Source organism: Barbus barbus (genome assembly GCF_936440315.1).
Source record: "Barbus barbus genome assembly, chromosome: 47".
NCBI classification, from domain to species: Eukaryota; Metazoa; Chordata; class Actinopteri; order Cypriniformes; family Cyprinidae; genus Barbus; species Barbus barbus.
In genome coordinates this window covers 23,507,180-23,528,002 of record NC_136725.1, presented here as the reverse complement: position 1 = coordinate 23,528,002, position 20,823 = coordinate 23,507,180, and the positions used below count along the sequence as shown (strand labels likewise).

At 34.1% G+C, this 20,823-nt stretch overlaps 1 protein-coding gene across 2 annotated transcripts; it reads right to left on the bottom strand.

Annotated features, from left to right (window-relative positions):
* Positions 1-505: 505 nt before the first annotated feature.
* LOC306865574 (ankyrin repeat and LEM domain-containing protein 2) lies at positions 506-20,042 on the bottom strand. Of its 2 annotated transcripts, none has more exons than XM_079410272.1 (13): positions 19,768-20,042; positions 17,926-18,255; positions 15,783-15,944; positions 12,757-12,944; positions 11,651-11,839; positions 10,348-10,470; positions 10,213-10,276; positions 7,307-7,491; positions 6,071-6,177; positions 3,842-3,978; positions 2,357-2,627; positions 1,464-1,595; positions 506-887 (listed from the first exon to the last, which is right to left on the bottom strand). In XM_079410272.1, exons 2-13 carry the CDS (start codon positions 18,242-18,244, stop codon positions 743-745), a joined length of 2,022 nt encoding a protein of 673 aa, XP_079266398.1. In that variant the 5' UTR covers positions 18,245-18,255; positions 19,768-20,042; the 3' UTR covers positions 506-742. The 2 variants fall into 2 exon arrangements, with proteins under 2 accessions (XP_079266398.1, XP_079266397.1); XM_079410271.1 differs by having other exon boundaries at positions 17,926-18,258; positions 19,768-20,023.
* Between the last annotated feature and the right edge of the window lie 781 nt (positions 20,043-20,823).

The window sequence follows — 20,823 nt, the reverse complement described above, 5'->3', positions numbered from 1 at the left end:
ACAGTCACAGAGTCACACACACACACACACACACTCAGACACACACACACAGTCACTCTCTCTCTCTCTCACACACACACACACACAGTCTCGCGCTCTCACACACACAATCACTCTCTCTCTCTCTCTCACACACACACACACACACACACACAATCACTCTCTCTCTCTCTCACACACACACACACACTCTCTCTCTCTCTCTCTCTCTCTCTCTCTCTCTCACACACACACACACACACACACACACACATACACACACACACACACACACACACACACGATCTGAAGTCATCTGAGGAGAATGTTGCAACAATAGAACCTGTAAACCCAGTCAGAGGTGATTGTTGACAGATTTGACCAGCACCATCTGCTGGTACAGAGTAAAACAAACGTGTTGCATGTGATCAACACTGCAATGCTTACATGTGCACAGCTCTGTCACTTAGTTTGCACCTTTGTGTGGACTGAGAAAACATACCAGATGCAACAAAACTGTTTTCTTAACAAATCTTTATGTAACATAAAGGAAACATACTTCAATGCATTATAATTATATATTACATATATCAAACTTCAGATGCAGCTCCCCCCCCCACATTCACAAATATTATCATGCAGGAAAATTAGTGTAATTATTAAAGGCAACACAATTGCTGTGCAAAAATAGAAAATTGCATAAAACATAGTTTAACTTGTAATAAAAACACTTCTGCTGAGAGTTTCTGAGCTGAAGCTCTGATTAAAGAAGACTGTAGGGTTTGATCTGCGGGCTCAACGTGAACCGCTGAGGGTTAAATTGACCAGGACCTCTGAACTTGGGCGAGACGGTTAACCAGTTCAGTCTGACGGCTGTGTCTCTGTTCATCTGTGAGGGGGACGGCCAGCTGAAAATCACATCATGTAACAAGGAAACATACTTCAGTGCATTATAGATTATATATATATCTCATAAATATACAGTTGTTCTCATAAGACTACATACCCCTTGCAGAATATTAATAATTTTACTAAATAAGAGGGATCATGAAAATTGCATGCTATTTTTGATTTAGTGTTGTCCTGAATAAGCTATTTCACATAACAGATGTTTACATATACTCCAACAAGACAAAATAATAACTGAATCTTAACACTGTATGTCATTTCCTGGATGATCCTCGACTGTTTTTATATTTTGTGATAGTTGTTCATGAGTCCCTCGTTGGTCCTGAGCAGTTCAACTTCCTGCTGTTCTTCAGAAAAATCCCCCAGCTCCTGCACATTCTTTGGTTTTCCAGCATCTTCTGCATATTTGAACCCTTTCCAGCAGTGACTATGATTTTGAAATCCATCGTTTAACACTGAAGGCAACTGAGGGACTCATACACAACTATTACAAAAGGTGCAAACATTTACTGATGCTCAAGAAGGCCACACAATGCATCTGAACTTGAATAAGAGTCTTCTGGACTCAGCACTACCTCTGTCGTTGTGATGGAGAATAGGACAAGATCATGTTTCTCCACCGGATGACGCTGGGATGTGAGAGCGGCTCGATCTCCACATCATTCAGTGCAACAAGAACATCACTGTCCAGCTTGGTCGGGGAAATACTGGCCAAAAGAGAAGCAAAGAATCAGAAAAGGAGCCTAGAAAATGCATTTTCATGAATGAGTCTGAGCAGTGTGTACTAAGGCTGTCAAACTGGCTGAAAAACTACATTCGAATTTTGTACTTAAATATTATCAATATTCTAATAATATTAGAATTTAAAAGGCATAATTTCAGTTCAAAAAGCTTTTGGTTTCTCTCCTGAGGCCACAAGAGGGCGCATCGAGCAAAATATTACTAATGCACGTTTCCTCAAAGCATTAAAATAACATGAATATATGTGGAAAAAAGTGCATAATGTTTATAAACCATATATAATTAAGTTGCTTAAACAATTAGAAACAAAACAGCATCATGTATGTGTGTTTAGTTTAATACAAAGGACTGAAAAAACAATCACAAAGAGCACTTTTTTAATTTAAAAGCATGAGATGCAGAGGGATGGGGAAAAACCGCCATAAAGTCTGGAGACATGTTTTTTAAAAGTTGAACTAATTTTACATGCGTTGCGAGTGCAACGGTGATGGATGTCTCTATAGGAAATGTGATAAATGTGTGTTCTGTGTGAACGGCTTGTTTCAGTTTTGACGTAAACAACATCTTCTCTGCATTGATGTTCTCTTTTTCTGCAGTAATTTTGAATGAACAGTGCTGCATCCAGTGGGTTAAATTTTTGCATTCGAATGTGGATTTTCTTTTTTTAATTTGACGAATATTCGAAATTTGAATAATTTTTTGGACAGGTCAAAGTGTTCTTTCTCACCCTGCTATAAACACATGAGCTCTGTGGCTCAGATCCGTGGTGCTGTGTGTGGATTTAAAGGAGGAGCTGGAGGAGTCCGGCTGGACCGAGTCCTCGTCGGCGGTGAAATACTCGTCTGAGCCGCAGCTGGAGCCGTCTTCATCAGCTGCGCAGCCCGAGTCAGCGCTCCGCTCCAGCAGAACCTTCTCAAACTCCTGCAGCAGATCTCGCACAGGGAACGGATGCAGTTCATCTGAATCAAGAAACGCCGCAGACGATCCATCAGAGCGGCCTTTGACACAGGAAAACAAGACATTAGAGCTAGTTATACTTTACTGTCCTTTGCAGGAAATTTGTCTTGGACTCAAAGCTGCTGTGATATAAAACCACACACAATACACAACAACCACACCCAACAACATTTTTAAGAAAAAAGTGTTAAGTTTATAAATAAATATATAAACGTATATACAGTATGCTGAGTTTCAGTTCATTTCTGTGACACGCTTCATTTGTTCACTGAAAGGAAACACAAATGGCAGAAAGCAACATCTTATTTTCTTTATTTTACAAAAGCACAACGCGAGTGTACACAAATAAAAGTAGACCTTTCACAGTGATGCTTTATTAATAAGACAATACATTTGTCTTATTAAAAATGAAATGTTTTAAGTTGATTCTGCTGGTATAAGGAAACAGATTTGATTTGTTCTCTTTGTCTTGCTTTGTCCACCCTGTCGGCATACAATATGCCAGAAGTGATTAGAATACAGTATTTTCAAAATATGTAAGTTTAAATATACCAAATTCTCTTCAACAACCAGACTAAATATTTAGCTAGTCACAGTTTTTTGTGAGCTAATATACTAATTGAAGCTCAAAATGCCTGTTGATAGAGTGGACACAAACATGACAGGTGGACATAGCATTCATTTGTAGTTAATATTGCTAAAAACTCAAATGAATGGGGGGCATATCAATGTGATTGATAATAATTATATTATTTTTTTAATAACCCTGTTTAGGAAAGGGACATCATGCCTTTCAGAAAATATAATGTGCATCTTAATTTTGCAATGAAAACATATTTAACAGTAATATATATGTCCATAACAGGGTGGACACATCTTATGGTTTATGCTTCGAGTAATGGCCCATAATTATCTAAAACAAATGTGTGGGAGCTCAGCTAATATGTTTCTATAGTACTTGAGTGTCTACTATTTATGACCAAGCGAATGGGAACATTCGCTTTCTATGGTGGCACTCTATGGTGATATTGACCCAGGTGACAGCACAGCACAAAAAGAATAAATAAAAAGCTTTCAGACAAAGGCAAAAGATCGCATGCACGTTTTCTTGATATGACCATTATAAACCAACAGACTGGTGAAAATGTGGGGCATTTTCTCAATATGTGACGCGCGGGACAAGGGTGAAAATGCTGTGCGGTCCAATCCAAGTAAAACCCTGAGTAAGCTCAGGAAGATGCGCTCAGAAAGTGACCTGCGGAGGAACGGTTGTCTGTGAAGCTCAGGTGCTCCTCCAGCATCTCCAGCCCATCGCTGCTGCTCAGATCGATGAAGCAGCGGAGGAAAGCCCAGTATTCGGCCCAAGGGAGTCCCATCTCACGAGCCAGCTCTCTGCAGACATTAATGAACTTAATGGAGTTTAGTAGGGATGCAAGAGATATTATCAATAGCAAAACTGTCTCGATATTATCGTGGTTACATGACGATATGAATCGTTAGGCAAGGCAAGTTTATTTATAGCACATTTCAAACACAATGCTAATTCAAAGTGCTTTACAGAAAAGGAAGTAAAATACTCATAAAAAAATCATAATAATAATATACATGAGTGTAATGATCAGTCAGGAGGGTCACATTCACATTCGTTGTCTAACGATTATGTTTTTTGACGGTCAGTATCTTAGAGAGCAGGACGGCTGATGTCTGATATAAAGCTGATATGATATATCACATTATTTTTATTAAAACAATAAGTAAATAACACATGCATTGGCTGATATGTAATTTATGTATTTAAACAATTGCTGAAATGACATTCCTACTTTATGTAATATTTACTACAGTAATTAGAAATAAGTAAATAAATAAGCATCTTTGTTTGGATGATGATTAAAATGCAGCGGTTGCCTCTAATTTTAAATGGAAAATTTTCTTTATATGAAGAGATTTCTTCTATTTGTGTTACTTATTTATTTGATTTGGGGCTTGTTTTAGAATTTCTATTTAGTTTTGTTATTTACATTTACATTATATTTAAATTGTTATTCAGCAGAGGCTTTTATAAAACAGCAATAATATGCAAGAGCTATATTAGTATATTAGAGTTATATTTCAGTTTAACAAAGAAATGTGCAGCATTTTGTCCAAGCAATAATAAAAGGACACATTTAATTTATAATTGGTCTTAAATCTGATAAAAAAAAAATTGTGAATCGAATCATTATAACCCTATTGCCTGTGTAAACTATGCATCATTAATATGGTGATTACTGAACTTGATCTTTTAATATTACTGTTTTAAATATATTAAGGCACTTTAAGTGTTTTTACAACGTTTTTGTCGCACTGTTTAATGATTTAAATATTGCTGCTTAATATGGATCGCTAATGGCCAAAACTTGCATTTTGTTCACATACCTTAGTTTTATTCTTTTGAGAGGTGAATAAATATTTGTGGAGAATTGACAGGCTGTGGTTCTGTGGATGTTTTTCCCTCCAGGTCTTCGAGACGGTCACGTGACTGAAAGCTATGAATTCTACGCAGATTGGTCTGCTTTAGTATGTATTTGAGTTTGTTTTTTGCACTTTAATATATTTTAATATTACACCTTCTTATTCGAAATAAAACAAAGCAAAGAACAAGTGTCCTATCATTTATTATAAGTAGCATTATGCAGCATTATTATAGCATTATGCATCACTTTGTTGTCCGCGACAATCAATGTTGTCCTGCCTTGTGGAGATTGAAAGAATGCCATCTTGTAGTTTTAAATAAATGATCTGTTCTTAGATATTTATTTGCCGCCGTCACGGCTGATGCTGCTATCAGAAGTATAAATGAAACCGGCGCACAGCCTACGGCGTATGTCCGATACAGAAGTATAAATCAGCCCGTTTTCACTGAAGCTGGAGTTTTCCGTCAAAATAAAAGCTTAAAAGTGCCGTATATGAATTACTGACAGCTAGCGGTTTAAATGCAGTCCAGATTCAAAAGATCTCTTTAAGTGTAGAAATTAGTAGAAAATAAATTTAGTAATTTTCCTACTGTTGTGTAAAGCAAAAATAATATACATTTTCATTTATTTTACAGTGCAATTGTTTTACAATATATAGCTATTATGGTTGTTATTATTATTATACTCTAATTTGTTTGTCTTCCTAAAACAGCAGTGTGAATGTAATTTAGACCGAGACAGTAGACCACAAATAAAAAGAGGGTTGAGTCCTATTTAAAGTTTAACTACAAGTCAATTCACTTACTTTTTTTTTTAGTTTAAAAAAGTTTTCTTAGTTAAGAAACATGGGATGGAGCTTTTAAATGTGAACTCTCAAAGTGCATTAAATAGAATAATTTAACTTCAAAATGTACAAAATGTTAATTTTTTCCCCAATTCTTTATTTAATCTCAATAATATGGTATCGTGAGATTTTATATCATTACATCCCTGGAGTTTAGTGTTATTAATTAAATGAGCGTGCTCACCGGCCGACTCTCTCTGCGCCGCGCTCAGAATCCGTCTTCAGGATCTGATGGAAATATCCGGCTCGTTCCCGCCGCGGCGTCTTCCACAGTCTGTGAAACTCCTCGGCCTGAAGGAAAACACCGTCTGAGTTTAGCTGCTTCGCAGATCTGGCTGTTTGTTATTTGCCATTCTGTGAGTGAATGGTGCATTTGTTTGGGGTTTTTGCACATGTTCTCCAGCTCTACGTTTACACTTGTCCTATTCGTTTGTTGTTCTTTGTTTCTCTTGTTCCTTTGCAAAGGAATTGTGGTCCTAAATAAATGATTAATTATTAAATATTATATTATATATTATGATGATGACTATTGTCATTGCTATTAGTAATAAAAATAATATTGATTTTAAAATTGTCATTTAAATTATTATTGTTGTATTTTGTGTGTTGACGGAAATTGTAATATAATAATTCTAATAACAATGCGTATCTTAATTATAAAACAATAACTTTTATACTTGTTTGCAATAATGACAATAACTTTATATCTAAAAATATTTACAATTTTTAATGATAATAATGAAATGAATGTTATTAATTTTAATTACTTAATTTATAATTTATATTTATATATCATTTTGTTCTAACTGAATATAATATAATATAATAATTTTTAAAACAATAAATCACGTTTTTTAAAATAATTAAAAAAATAATTTAGCATGCTTATTTGTAATAATAACAATAATATTATCTAAAAATAATTGTATTATTGTTACTACTAATCTTAATAATACTAGTAATAAAAACAACATCAATTTAAAAATAACAACATTTTTATTATTATTATTTTAATGTTATTAAATTATTATTCATATAACTTCCATGGCAACAAAAATTGTCATTATAATATTTTAATAACAACAATTAATTTTTTTTAAGTATAATGATGATTCTCTATTATGCTGGTTTGAAATAATGATAAGAATACTGTTATATTTAAATTACATTATTTAATAATCATATTTTATTCATTATTAATGTTATGCATTTTTATTTACAAACTTTTACATTTTAATAACAATGATTTAATTTATTTAAAATATATTTTTACATAAACATTTTTTATTTAATTTAAAAAACACTATATTACAGAAATTAGTTTAAAAAATGACTGTGATTATTATAATTATGAACATGTTAATGTCTGTCGCTGCTCATTTATGCAATTACAAGTGAGATTCAAAGAGGTATAAAGCACCTTTGATGAAGTCAAAGGCCCAGCAAAAGCCGTGAGGGTCATTATTGGGTCTTTGGGGCTGTCCATCATCCGGTCAGGCCTGTATAACTGACCGCAGGACTCCGGTGACCCGAGACACCAGGGGGAGCCGATCACCGGATGCAGCGTGTTATCTGTGGCCCGCAGCAATGGCACGTAAAATCTGTCTGTGACAAAAACGCCAACAACCAGTGTTGGGGAAAGTTACTTTTAAAAGTAATGCATTACAATATTGCATTACACCCTAAAAAAGTAACTAATTATGTTACTTAGTTACTTTTTATGAAAAGTAATGCATTATGTTACTTTTGAGTTACTTTTAAAATCTGGGCAGGGTTTGCTTGTTTGTTTTTAATATATAAAGTTCTTCTTGTACAAATATAAAAGCCCGTTCACACTAAAAGTGAAGTGAATCCGCCTCAGGCTGAAGGAAATGTAGATTCATGTCTGTACAGTAGAGGGCGCTGCTCAAACTAATCACATGAAGAATATGACGCAGGAGAAGAAAGTTCAACACTATTCAGCAATAACTACAATCAAACACAAATGTGTCATTTTTGCTTAGTGTGGTTGAATTGGATCATAGAAGGTTAGTAGCAAAGACATTGGTTAATAAAATGGGATTAAATACATAAATTATATCTTATTTTAATTTTTGCAGGTTTGTATAATATTCTGAGTTTGCATTTGACTGTTTTTATTGATTTTGAGAAACACTGAATGTGTTTTAGTGCAGGTGAGATGAGTAAATACATGCTGATATTTAGTGTTGAACTACAGTAAGATCATGTTCACACACAACACTCTGCACTTACTCCTGATTTCTCTCAACATGGCAACACCAGAGCTGTCGGACAATACATCAGAAACACAGTAACTGGTGCTATTTATTTGAAAAAGTGAACAAGTAGTGTGTTATTTTACTAGTTACTTTAAAAAAGTAATCTGATTACGTAACTCGCCTTACTTGTAATGCGTTCCCAGCACTCGAGCGCAGTGTTGGGGGTTACGTATTCAGATTAGTTTTTAAGTAAGTAACTAGTAAAATAACGCATTACTTTTTAATTTAGAAGGAAGTATCTGAGTTTCTTTTTCAAATAAATTACACTTAAGGATTAAGGATAAAAAAGGAAAACTGAATACAACTATGTTCAGAAAAGAAACGGACAGGAATACTATCCTAAGAGCAGACAGATTTCATCCCTCATGGTTGACTAATAACATCCCTTTTAGACAGTTTCAGAAGTTAAAAAGAATTTGTGACAAGGAGGAGGATTTCGACATCAAGGCTGAAGATATGATTCAGAGATTTAAAGAACGGAGAAATAAAAACAGTGTGATTTAGAAAGCATTTGATAAAGCTAAAAGCATAAGTAGAGATGAGTTATTGAGACAAAGACAAAAATGTTGTTACACAATACAGTACAGAGGCAAATAAAATTGATATCAGAATTGATATTGAAAGTGATCCTCACCTTTAAATATAAGAGCTCTAACTATTAAATCTAAACTGGTGAGAAGTCATCGTTCCTCTATAAGACCAAACACCTGGTTATGTTCAAATGTGGGAAATTACAGATGTGGTAATTGCAATCATTGTGAGAACATGGTTAATATCAGGCCGTGAGTTTAAGGTAAATTCATTTGCAATTCGCAATACTTCATTAGTGGTGTATAGGTTAGAGTGTCCATGTGGTTGTTTCTATATAGAGATGACTAAAAGGAAATGAAAGATGAGATTAGCAGAACAAAAGAATGCTATACAAACCTGTAATCCTCAATATCCCATGGCCTTACATTATAGAGATAAAAATCATGGTGACCCCAGTACATTGAAAATAGTGGGTAAAGAGCATATTCTGAGGTCAATAAGAAGAGGAGGTAGGATAAAAAAAGATTACAACAGAGAGAATCTTTCTGGATTTACACTTTGAAAGCAACACAATTTCCAGGATTACATGGAGAACTGGATTTTCTCCTTTTTTGCAATTGATTTTTCTTTACTTGATTTATGATGTATTTTATGAGATTACTTTGAGATTTATGTATGTATGTGTGTGTGTGTGTGTGTATGTGTGTGTGAGTGTGTGTGTGTGTGTGTGTGTGTGTGTATGTGTGTGTGAGTGTGTGTGTGTGTGTGTGTATGTGTGTGTGTGTGTGTGTGTGTGAGTGTGTGTGTGTGTATATATATCTTTTTTTTTTCAGCTCTTGTGTTGCCATGTTGAGAGAAATCAGGAGTAAGTGCAGAGTGTTGTGTGTGAACATGATCTTACTGTAGTTCAACACTAAATATCAGCATGTATTTACTCATCTCACCTGCACTAAAACACATTCAGTGTTCCTCAAAATCAATAAAAACAGTCAAATGCAAACTCTGAATATTATACAAATTAAATATGTTAAAAAAGACAAATATAATATGTATTTAATCCCATTTTATTAACCAATGTCTTTGCTACTAACCTTCTATGATCCAATTCAACCACACTAAGCTAAAATTAAATTTGTGTTTGATTGTAGTTATTGCTGAATAATGTTGAACTTTCTTCTCCTGCGTCATATTCTTCATGTGATTAGTTTGAGCTGCGTCCTCTACTGTACAGACCTGAATCTATATTTCCTTCAGACTGAGGCGGATTCACTTCACTTTTAGTGTGAAAGGGCTTTTATATTTGTACAAGAAGAACTTTATATATTAAAAACAAACAAGCAAGCCCTGCCCAGATTTAAAAAGTAACTCAAAAGTAACATAACGCATTACTTTCCATAAAAGGTAACTAATAGTAACATAGTTAGTTACTTTTTTAGGGCATAACGTAACATTGTAATACATTACTTTTAAAAGTAACTTTCCCCAACACTGCTCGAGCAACATGATGGAAACAAACCTTCCAAATACTCCATGATCTTCTGCTTCACCTCCTTGCTCTTGTTTTTGCGCTCACAGATCACCTGCAGAACAAACACCAGCCGTTATTTCATGAATGAGAGTAAGACATGTTTAAGACGGGTCAGTTTCTTACAGCGGACGGTTTCTGGCCATATTTGTTGCTGCAGTGTTTGTCGATGCTCGGATGTGAACACAGAACATCCACCACCTCCGGACATCCAAACTTACACGCGAAGTGCAGCGGCGTCTCGTTGCTCTGCCAAGAAAATCAGGTGTAGAACAGGTCTGATATATATATATATACATATATATATATGATAAATGTGCAGGTCTGATATATATATAATATATGTGCATGCACGGCATTCACTGCTTGGTTCAGATATTATTACTATGACTACTACAACTAATGATAATAATAATAACAACAGTAATATTACAAATAATAACACAGTAATAATGTTATTTTTTTTATTGTTATTATAATATTTAAATACCAATTAATTTTCTTAATATAATAATAACTCCTTAGTATGCTTGTTTGTTATTATTATTAAAATGATCATTATTATATTTTGTTTGCCAATAGAAATTATAGCGATGATTTCATTTATTTAAAAATATGACGTCAATTATTATCACTAATACTAATAATAAAATAAATGTGATATTAATTGTTCTTCTTAAAATGATCATTATTATACCTTGTGTCCCGATAGAAATTGTAACACAATAGTCAATTTAATTTATTTTAAAATGTTACATTTGTAAATAAAAAAAACATGTAATTTACTATTATAATATTCATAGCTACATATAAAGTAAACTATTACTTAATATCACTAATTCTAATTAAAATTATCATTAGCATACTTTGCGTGCCGATAGAAATTGTAATTATAATAATTTTAATAGAAATAATTTAATTTATTTAAAAATGTTACATTTTAAATAAAAAACAATAACTATATATTATATAATAATGTTAATGTAATAATAGTTATAATGTAAACTATTAATTATTTTCAGTACTACTACTACTGCTAATAATAATTAAAATGGTTATTAATTTTAAAATTGTTATTATTAAAATTATCATTATTAGACTTTTTGTGGGAATAGAAATTGTTTTTATAATAATTTATAAACAAATTATAATAATTTTGATAGCAATAATTTAAAAATATTATATTTTTTAATTAAAAGCATTCATTTTTTGTTATATTAATATAATAATAGTTATATATAACGTAAACTATTAATTATCATCATTACTACTACTACTACTACTAATAATAATAATAATACAAATCAAAGTTGTTGTTAGCTTTATAATTGTTATTATTAAAATGATCATTATTATACTTTGTGTGCCAACATAAATAGCACTTCTAAGTTTAATACCAGTAATTGAATGTAATTATAAGCACACTCACAGCTTTGTCAGGCGTGTTGAGGTACAGATCTACGATGTATTGAATGCGCTGCTGCAGCATGAGCTCGTTATCGTTAGGATACATGAGCCGCATGAACTCGGGGTCCTCCAGTGTCTCCAGCAGCAGACGAGCGATGCCCGCCTGGTTCTCTTTAGCCGCCACATGCAAGACGTTATATCTGCATCCCTCCTGCACACAAGACATGAACCACGAGGAAATTATGCTTGGTGTTAAAGGAACAGTTCAACCAAAAATGAAAACTGCACAAAATGTGTTTGTGAAATGTTTCAAAAGATTTCTATTTCAAATAAATGCTGTTCTTTTGAATCACAGTTTGCACAAAAATATTAAGCAGCAACTGTTTTCAACATTGATAATAATCAGAAATACTACTAATAAAATTTGATATTAATTTATACAATTGTTTTTATTAAAATAATCATTATATTTGGCATGCCAAAAAAAATTGTAATTATAATAATTTTAAATATAAATTATTTAATTTATTTAAAAATATTACATATAATAATGTTAATGTAATAATAGTCATACATAATGCAAACTATTAATTATTACTAGTACTACTACTACTACTATTAATAATAATAATAATTAAAATTGTTAATAATGTTTTATCATTATTATAATTTTTGTGGAAATAGAAATTGTAATTATAATTATTTTGATAGCAATAACTTAATTTATTAAAAAATATGATATAATATATTATATTATATTTTTAAATTAAAAACATTAATTTGTAATTGTAATATTAATATAACAATAGTTATATATAAAGTAAACTATTAATAATCATCATTACTACTACTGCTAATAATAAAAGTTGCAGAAAATCAGTATATTATTATGATTTCTGAAGGATCATGTGACACTGAAGACTGGAGAAATTGTGCTGAAAATTCAACTTTGATCACAGAAATAAATTATAGTTTAACACATATTCACATAGAAAGCTGCTGTTTACATCATAAAAATATTTAACTATTTTTACTGTATTTTTGATCAAATAAAAGCAGTCTTGGTGAGCAGAGGACACTTCTTACAGAAACATTAAAAATCTTAGCAACTGTAAATGGAAAGCGCACCTGCACGATAGTGGGATTGTCCCCGGATCCGATGAGATATCGTGGATTTCCCCAGACCAGCTCTCTGAACGCCTCCTCGTCTCCTCGCTCCACGGTTTTGCGCAGTTTGGCCGTCAGGTCTTGGGTTCGAGGACTCTTAAACTCATTAGCCTTCTCCAGGTTCACAGCGTCTGAACTCACCGAGCGCTCTGAACACAGAATCCATCAACAACAAGCCATCTTAAAGGGATAGTTCACCCAAAAAAAAAATTCTGTTATTAATTACTCCCCCTCGTGTCGTTCCAAACCTGTAAGACCTTCGTTCATCTTCGGAACACAAATTAAGATATTTTGATCAAATCCAAGAGCTCTCTGACCCTCCATAGACAACATGATCAAGGCTCAGAAACGCAACAAGGACATCATTAAAATAGTCCATGTGACATCAGGGGTTCAACCGTAATTTTACAAAGCTACGAGAATACTTTTTGTGCGCACAGAAAACAAAAACGACTTTATTCAACAATTATAGTGCCATTTTGGAGCGTATCCAAACAACATATGCAACATATGTACGCAGATACACTGTTTACGTTCAGATCAAAGTGTAAACAACACATGTTGTTCTTTGAAGCTACATCAATTCTTTCAACTGCCACCGTCAAAAACTTAGGTATCATTCTTGACTCTTAACTAAATCTAGACGCTTATATTAGCAAACTCTCCAAAGCTGGATTTTTTCAACTACGGTGTAATTGCCAAACTCCGTTCCTTCATGAGCCCAAAAGATGCTGAATCACTAGTATATGCATTTATCATTTTCTGGATTACCAGCAGGCTCCATCTCCCATTTGCAATATATTCAAATTCTGCTGCAAGAATATTAACGTACACCAAACGGTCTGCTCATATCACTCCTATTCTTTATAACCTCCTCTGGCTACCTGTGTCCTCTCGTATCACTTCTTTATAGTCACTCCACGGTCTTGCACCTACTTATCTCTCTGACCTACTTTCTCCATATATTCCTTCTCGTCTGCTTTGATCATCTGGAGGAGAACTCCTTTGTGTTCCGAGATCTCGGCTTTCATCTATGGGAGGGAGATCTTTGTTATGGCTCCTAAACTTTGGAACGCATTGCCCCTGTGTCTTCGGTCAATAACCACACTGGATGAATTTAAGCCTAAAATCTGTTCAACCAATATTATCGGTCATTATCGGTTTCTTCTTAAAGGGCACCTATTATGCAACTTTTATAAGGTGTTTAAACACAGTTGTGTGGCTGCAGTGTGTGAAAACAACCAGCCTATAATGTTAAAAATCCACCAACTCATTTTTTATAAAACCAATAAATCATAAACAGTCTCTCCAAACGAGCTGTTTGAGATTCTCCCTCTGTTCACGTCACCGAGGCGGAAAAGTCCCGCTCATTTGTGACGCTCTCTGTCCTATTAGTATAAACACAGCCCTGAGTGAGAAGCTGCGGTCCACCATTACTGGAGATATATACAATGTCAGCTCCAAAGAGGTTGTGTTGTGTTTTGGGATGCACTGATGAATATAGGAGTCTCCATAATCTCCCCTCATCTGAGCCGAGGACACTGTGGTTAAATTTAATGTTCGAAGGAAATATCCCAGAAAAAATCGGTAACGTCCCCTAAATGTTTAGGAATTAAGACCAACGCTTTGTGTACGAACGTCAGCTCCAGACAAAGAAAGTATCATGCGTTTTTTTTCCAAACTGCCTTTCTGAAAGAGCTTCTTGGCACTCTGTAAGGCTGATATTATATTTTTCTTAAATATATACATGCATGTGTGTGTATTTATATATACATAATAAATATACACAGTACACACACATATATCATGAAAACAAAACCTTTTATTTTGGATGCGATTAATGGCGATTAATGATTTGACAGCATTAGATATATCTTAATTTGTGTTCTGAAGATGAATGAAGGTTTTACGGGTTTGGAACGACATGAGGGGGAGTAATTAATGACAGAACTTTCATTTTTGGGTGAACTATCCCTTTAAGAGGCAACATGTCTAGAGCCCTATGATCTCATTCCTGCAGAAAACACGGACAGAGTTGCAGAATCCAGTCATAAAAATGTAATTTACTGTATATTCTCAGTGGAGCCTGCAGGAACGCGACTCTCATGAACAACTAGAGACTGCAGTTTATAAAGTTTTAAATATGGATATTTTCCTTTCAAAACCTCCCGGAGCCACGTGCACTTTTTATGATGGATTTATGGACTTTATTTTGCTTTAAAATCTCGGCCCCCATTCACTGCCATTATAAAGCTTGGAAGAGCCAGGACTTTTTTAATATAACTCTGATCGTCTGAAAGAAGAAAGTCTTATACACCTAGGATTTTTGGAGGAATTGTCCCTTTAAATTGTGTAAGTGTTATGAGTTTAATTAATGAGACAGGTTTTTGATCACTTAAATTTTATGTAACCATTTAAACAGAAAAAGTAAAACTTAAGAAAAATGGAAACCAGACCGACTAAGTAAATAAATAAATCCAGAGGGGGAAAAAAGGAATCCATAAAAAGTAAATGAGGGGGAAAAAAGGAATTCAGAATAAAATGTTTCATAAAAAATATATTAAAAAGTTCATACAGGGGAAAATGGAATCCAGAAAAGGTATATGGCAAAAAAGAAAAAACCCGGAATCCAGAAAAATTCGAACTGAAAACAAAAATGGAATCCAAAAAAAAAGTAGGCAGAGAGAGAGAGATGATGATGAAAAAAAACAATATCCAGAAAAATGAAAATGGAAAACAAGAACAAACTCCAGGAAAAGTACATGGTACAAAAAAAAATTTCATCCAGAAGAATCTGAATAAAAAAAAACTGAATCCAGAAAAGGTCAAACATAAAAATTTGTAAATGGGAAGAAAAATTGAACTGAAAACACATTTGACAGTATGTCTGTATGTGAATTAGAGCCGCACAATTCTGGATAAACTGAGAATCACGATTTTGTCTCAAATAGAAATCACTGTAATGTGTATGTGAGCGTTGGACTGACCTGCGCTGGTTTTCTCCAGAGACAGCTTGAGCGGCGACACACAGAAACCTTTAGCGAAGTTCTCCGCGTCTTCTTTACTGGCGAAGGCTTTGAATCGAGCTCCTTTCAGCTTCATCACGGCCTTCAGCGCCTTCATCTTATCGACGTACACATGTGGCGATCCTGAAACAATCACACATCAGCACTGGTCATGATGAAACGCTCTCAGAAGCACAAACTCATTACAAACACTTTCGTTACAGCACTTGAGTACATTTTTCATTTTTTTCTACTTTGAGTATAATTAAATTGTGGTACTTTTACCTGAGTTGAATAAAAATTAAGTATTCAACTTCGCTACATTTACATTTATTCATTTAGCTGACGCTTTTATCCAAAGCGACTTACAATTGCTATATATGTCAGAGGTCGCACGCCTCTGGAGCAACTAGGGGTTAAGTGTCTTGCTCAGGGACACATTGGTGTCTCACAGTGGATTCGAACCCGGGTCTCTCACACCAAAGGCATGTGTCTTATCCACTGCGCCATCACCATTTATTATTCAGTTATTGCATGGATGGAGCAAGAACAATGTAAGTTTCTAAAATGCATGCACACAGTTCAGTTGAATGCTAAAGCTCCATTTAACGATTAATTCCACTTAACCAGTGCATTTAACTATTTCCATGGCAAACACAAAATTTCCCGGGTTTGTGTGTTTTAACTGCTATACGCTAGGGGGCGCTATTACACATCTCCTGAATGAGTCTAGAAAGTGTTGATCAAAAACACAGACCACGAAGACGCAGAAATGAGGGATCTCATATGTATGCATATGCATATGAAAAATAATGCGATCGTCAACACTAACAGCATATAAATGAAAACTGCCTGATGCTACAGAGTGAAATGTATAGGGTGTAATAGGGTGGTGATGGCGCAGTGGATAAGACACATGCCTTTGGTGTGAGAGACCCGGGTTCGAATCCACTGTGAGACACCAATGTGTCCCTGAGCAAGACACTTAACCCCTAGTTGCTCCAGAGGCGTGCGACCTCTGACATATATAGCAATTGTAAGTCGCTTTGGATAAAAGCGTCAGCTAAATGAATAAATGTCAATTTAGAAACTGTGCAAGCTTTGGGATACTGATGGAAGTAATCTACTGTATCTTTGCTTTGATAATATTACTGAATATGATCCAGATGTAGTATTTGATAAAAATGCGATTTTCGCTGCTTTTTGCTCAAAATTATGTAAAATTATGCTTAAATTCAAGTGTTAATTTAAAAAAAAACAATGCTTTAAGCTACAATAAAACCCAATTTTTCGTTTTTTTTTTTTGAAAGTAGAGGGTCTGATTTTTATTTTTATTTATTGCATGTTCAGATATTCATACAACAAAATATTCTGAGGGCCATGGACTTTGAATGAAAATTGTATATTATGTGTATTTGTAATGTACATCTTTGTTCTTATTTATTAAAAGCAAAGATATAATAATGACAAGGATTTTTTTCTTCGCCTATTTTGGCCTAAATATCTGCCATTCTTTTTTTATATTTTGTTACCATGAAAGCCTTTGTCTTTATAATAGGGTATTGCTCAGACAAATGGCAAAATAGTAAAACCAACATGACAAAGAGTCGTGATACAATCGTGAATATGATATTTTTGCCATATCGCTCACACCTACGTGACGAAATGACACGGGTTTAAATTAGAAAACATTATTATAAGTGGTGCTGTCAAATGATTAATCGCGATTAATTGCATCCAAAATAAAAGTTTTGCTTACATAATATATATATGTGTGTGTACTGTGTATAGTTAATATATAAACATTACATATTTTTCTTAAATATATACATGCATGTGTGTCTAATTATATATACGTAATAAATATACACAGTACATATATTATGTAAACAAATACTTGTATTTTGGATGCGATTAATCGCGATTAATCATTTGACAGCACTAATTATAAGCTTACCGTTGTGAATCAGGCTAAAGTAAGGCGATAGTTTTTAACACTGGCTGGTTATGTACTTGCTCCAAAATTGATTTCGGATCATTTTTAACCACAAAAAAGTTTTGGACCGTAGCTTTAAGTAGCAATACTTTTACTTAAGCATGATTTTTTAGTACTCTTTCCACAGACCTTCTTCAACCGCTGGGTCGTCTGGGTCAGGACACACGCCATAATAAACACACGGACTCTCCGGCTGCGGCTCTGGGGTTTCAGCTTCACCAGTCACTTCCTCTCGGTTCTGCTCACTGATTGGCTGCTGGAGCTCCTCCGCAGGAAGTGAGCTCCCAGAATGCACCGCAGCCTCCCCCAGAAGAGCTCGAGCCAGCTTCTTCTCGAAGACGCTCCTGGTGGTGGCCGTGACCGGGCCGCATCTGAGTCCGGCGCCGGTGAGCTCGTCTCTCAGCTGATCCGCGGTCAGCGTCTGCAGTCGCTTCAGAACCGCCTCCATAACAACAACTCCTGCTGAACACAATCACAAACAACACTTACATTTAGTCATTTAGCAGAGGCTTTTATCCAAAGCGACTTACAAATGAGGACAACAGAAGCAATCAAAAGAGCTGCTATAACAAGTCAGCCATAAATCTATGATCACAACAACAACAACATTTGTCAGGCATCTACATTATCATCTGAGGAGATTACAAAGATTAATGAGTGTTTTTTAAACTCTAAAACATGAAATGTGGAGTTATCTGCTTTTGCTTTAAAACAAACTTTTAATATATGTATATATATATAAACATAATTTCGATTAACTTTAATTTTGTAAGTTACCTGTACTTGTTTAAGTTATTATTACTTAATCAAAACAACCCAGCTGCAGTTTGATTGATATTACTTGGAACGCACAATAAAAAAAAACATGATTTCTGAAAATAAAATGAGTTTGGCGTTATCGGTTTTTGCAAATAAACTCTTCATATATAATTGTGCATTGATTTTTAACATTTAATTAAAATGCAAATATGAGATGTTTGAGTCACTTGAATAAAAGCACCTGCTGAATGCATACTTGTAAATGTAAATAAATGTAAATGTTTTCAGGTGAAACATTGGTAGAGGTTCTCACCTGTATAACAGCCTAAAAGAAAAAAAAGACTTCTATTTGCACCAAAATATATTAGAAAAAAAGAAGGTCATTTATTATTATTAAACTACACATGCTCAAACCAAAGCCAAAATAGGAAGAACACATGCCATTGAAGCATTCATTAATTTCTAATTTATATTTGAATATATATATATATATATTTGTATTTATGTGTGTGTGTGTGTACATATATATATATTTGTGAATCTGATGAAATCAATTAAAAATACTATACAAATAACAATAAAAACTATTAAAAATAAACAATAAAAAACATTTACATTATTCCTTCATATTAAAAGTTTTGAGCATCTCTGTATTAAACACTGTACAATCAAACATAAACATATTTTTACCATTAATAAACGCCTAATTTTTCATAAATAATTACTATAAATATATTTCATTTTTTTCTTATAAATTACTATTTTACATATCAAAATTAAATATAATTATATGTAAATATATTTTTAAATTATATAATATTTATTATATAAACAATAGAGATTTTTTGGGTTGTTTGATCTGCTCAGCAAGTCCTTTGAAACTATAATAATTATTAATAGTAATATTATTGTAAAGAATAAAGAAGCACACAAATATCCTCCACGATATGAAACTATGCTGATGTACATGTATGTAAACTAGTAAACATGCTAGTTTTCGACAGTATATCTGAACTTAGGCTGAATGAATAATGTGAGTGTTATAAACAGCATATGAAGTGAATCTCATGTTTAACTCTGAGCTTCTATTAATAATCCACTGAGTCACTGAACTTCATGGAGGCTGTCTGTCGACAACATTTTAATAAAACAGACAGGCTTTTCAACTCAAGTGTATGTAATAAACAATAAACTCGAAGATAAAGCTCTTACCAGTTGATTATCAGTCAAGGATTGACATTGATCCACAACATTTACTGTAAAACTGCGTCACTGTCGAGTCCAAACACGTCCACAGAACGGAGCAAACACACGCAGATGATCACAAACCCTTCCGAATCTCAAATCAAACTGTAATGAAAACATATCGATACTAAAAACAAATCATCGTGTTGTATTTTCCAGACTGAAGAGAAGCTCGCGCTGGCTCGCTGCAGCCTGCGGTGGACATCCAACCCCGCCCACATTCAAGCATGACGTCACAAGCCACGCCTGTGTCCATTCGTCACATTCTTATTATTTTGAAACAGGAAGAAGCATGGACAAGAAGGTAAGTCGAATTGTTTGCAAACCGTTTGCTGTGTCGGTAAGTAAAAAAAAAAATCTTTAGGAAGACTTAAAACGTTGACAACTTGAATGTGTGCATGTGTGTAAACTACAGTTCAGCATGCTTATGTGTTTTCAACTGTACACAGGCACGTTATTACTTAGATATCACTAACATATATATATGTATGCAAATTTGTGTTTGTGTGTGTGTTATCCAGCAAGACATGATGTGGTTCCTCAACCAAGATACTGTGCAAGGGTTCTGTGATCAGTGTCATTAAATATCATGTGTGTGGAGAGATAAACACATATGTGAGAGGGACAGAGAGTGTATAGGTAAGAGTGTTATGTATTATAAAAAAAGGGTTATTAAAAATATTGCACATTCAGTTAGAGTTCATTTTATGTCATAAAAATCAGTGCACTAATTTTTACAACATAAAATTAATGTTTACTGAATGTGCACACACACACAAAACACAAAACACTCACTTACATATGACTCCATTGTGAAAAAGGCCCAGCAGAGGTTGTACTTTCTTCGCCAGCTGAGGAAGTTCAACCTGCCACAGGTCTTACTGAAACAGTTCTACTCTGCCATCATTGAATCCATCCTCTGCACCTCAATAACTGTCTGGTTCAGCTCAGCTACCAAATCTGACCTCAGAAGACTACGGAGGGTAGTCCGGACTGCTGAGCGAATCATTGGTACAACCCTCC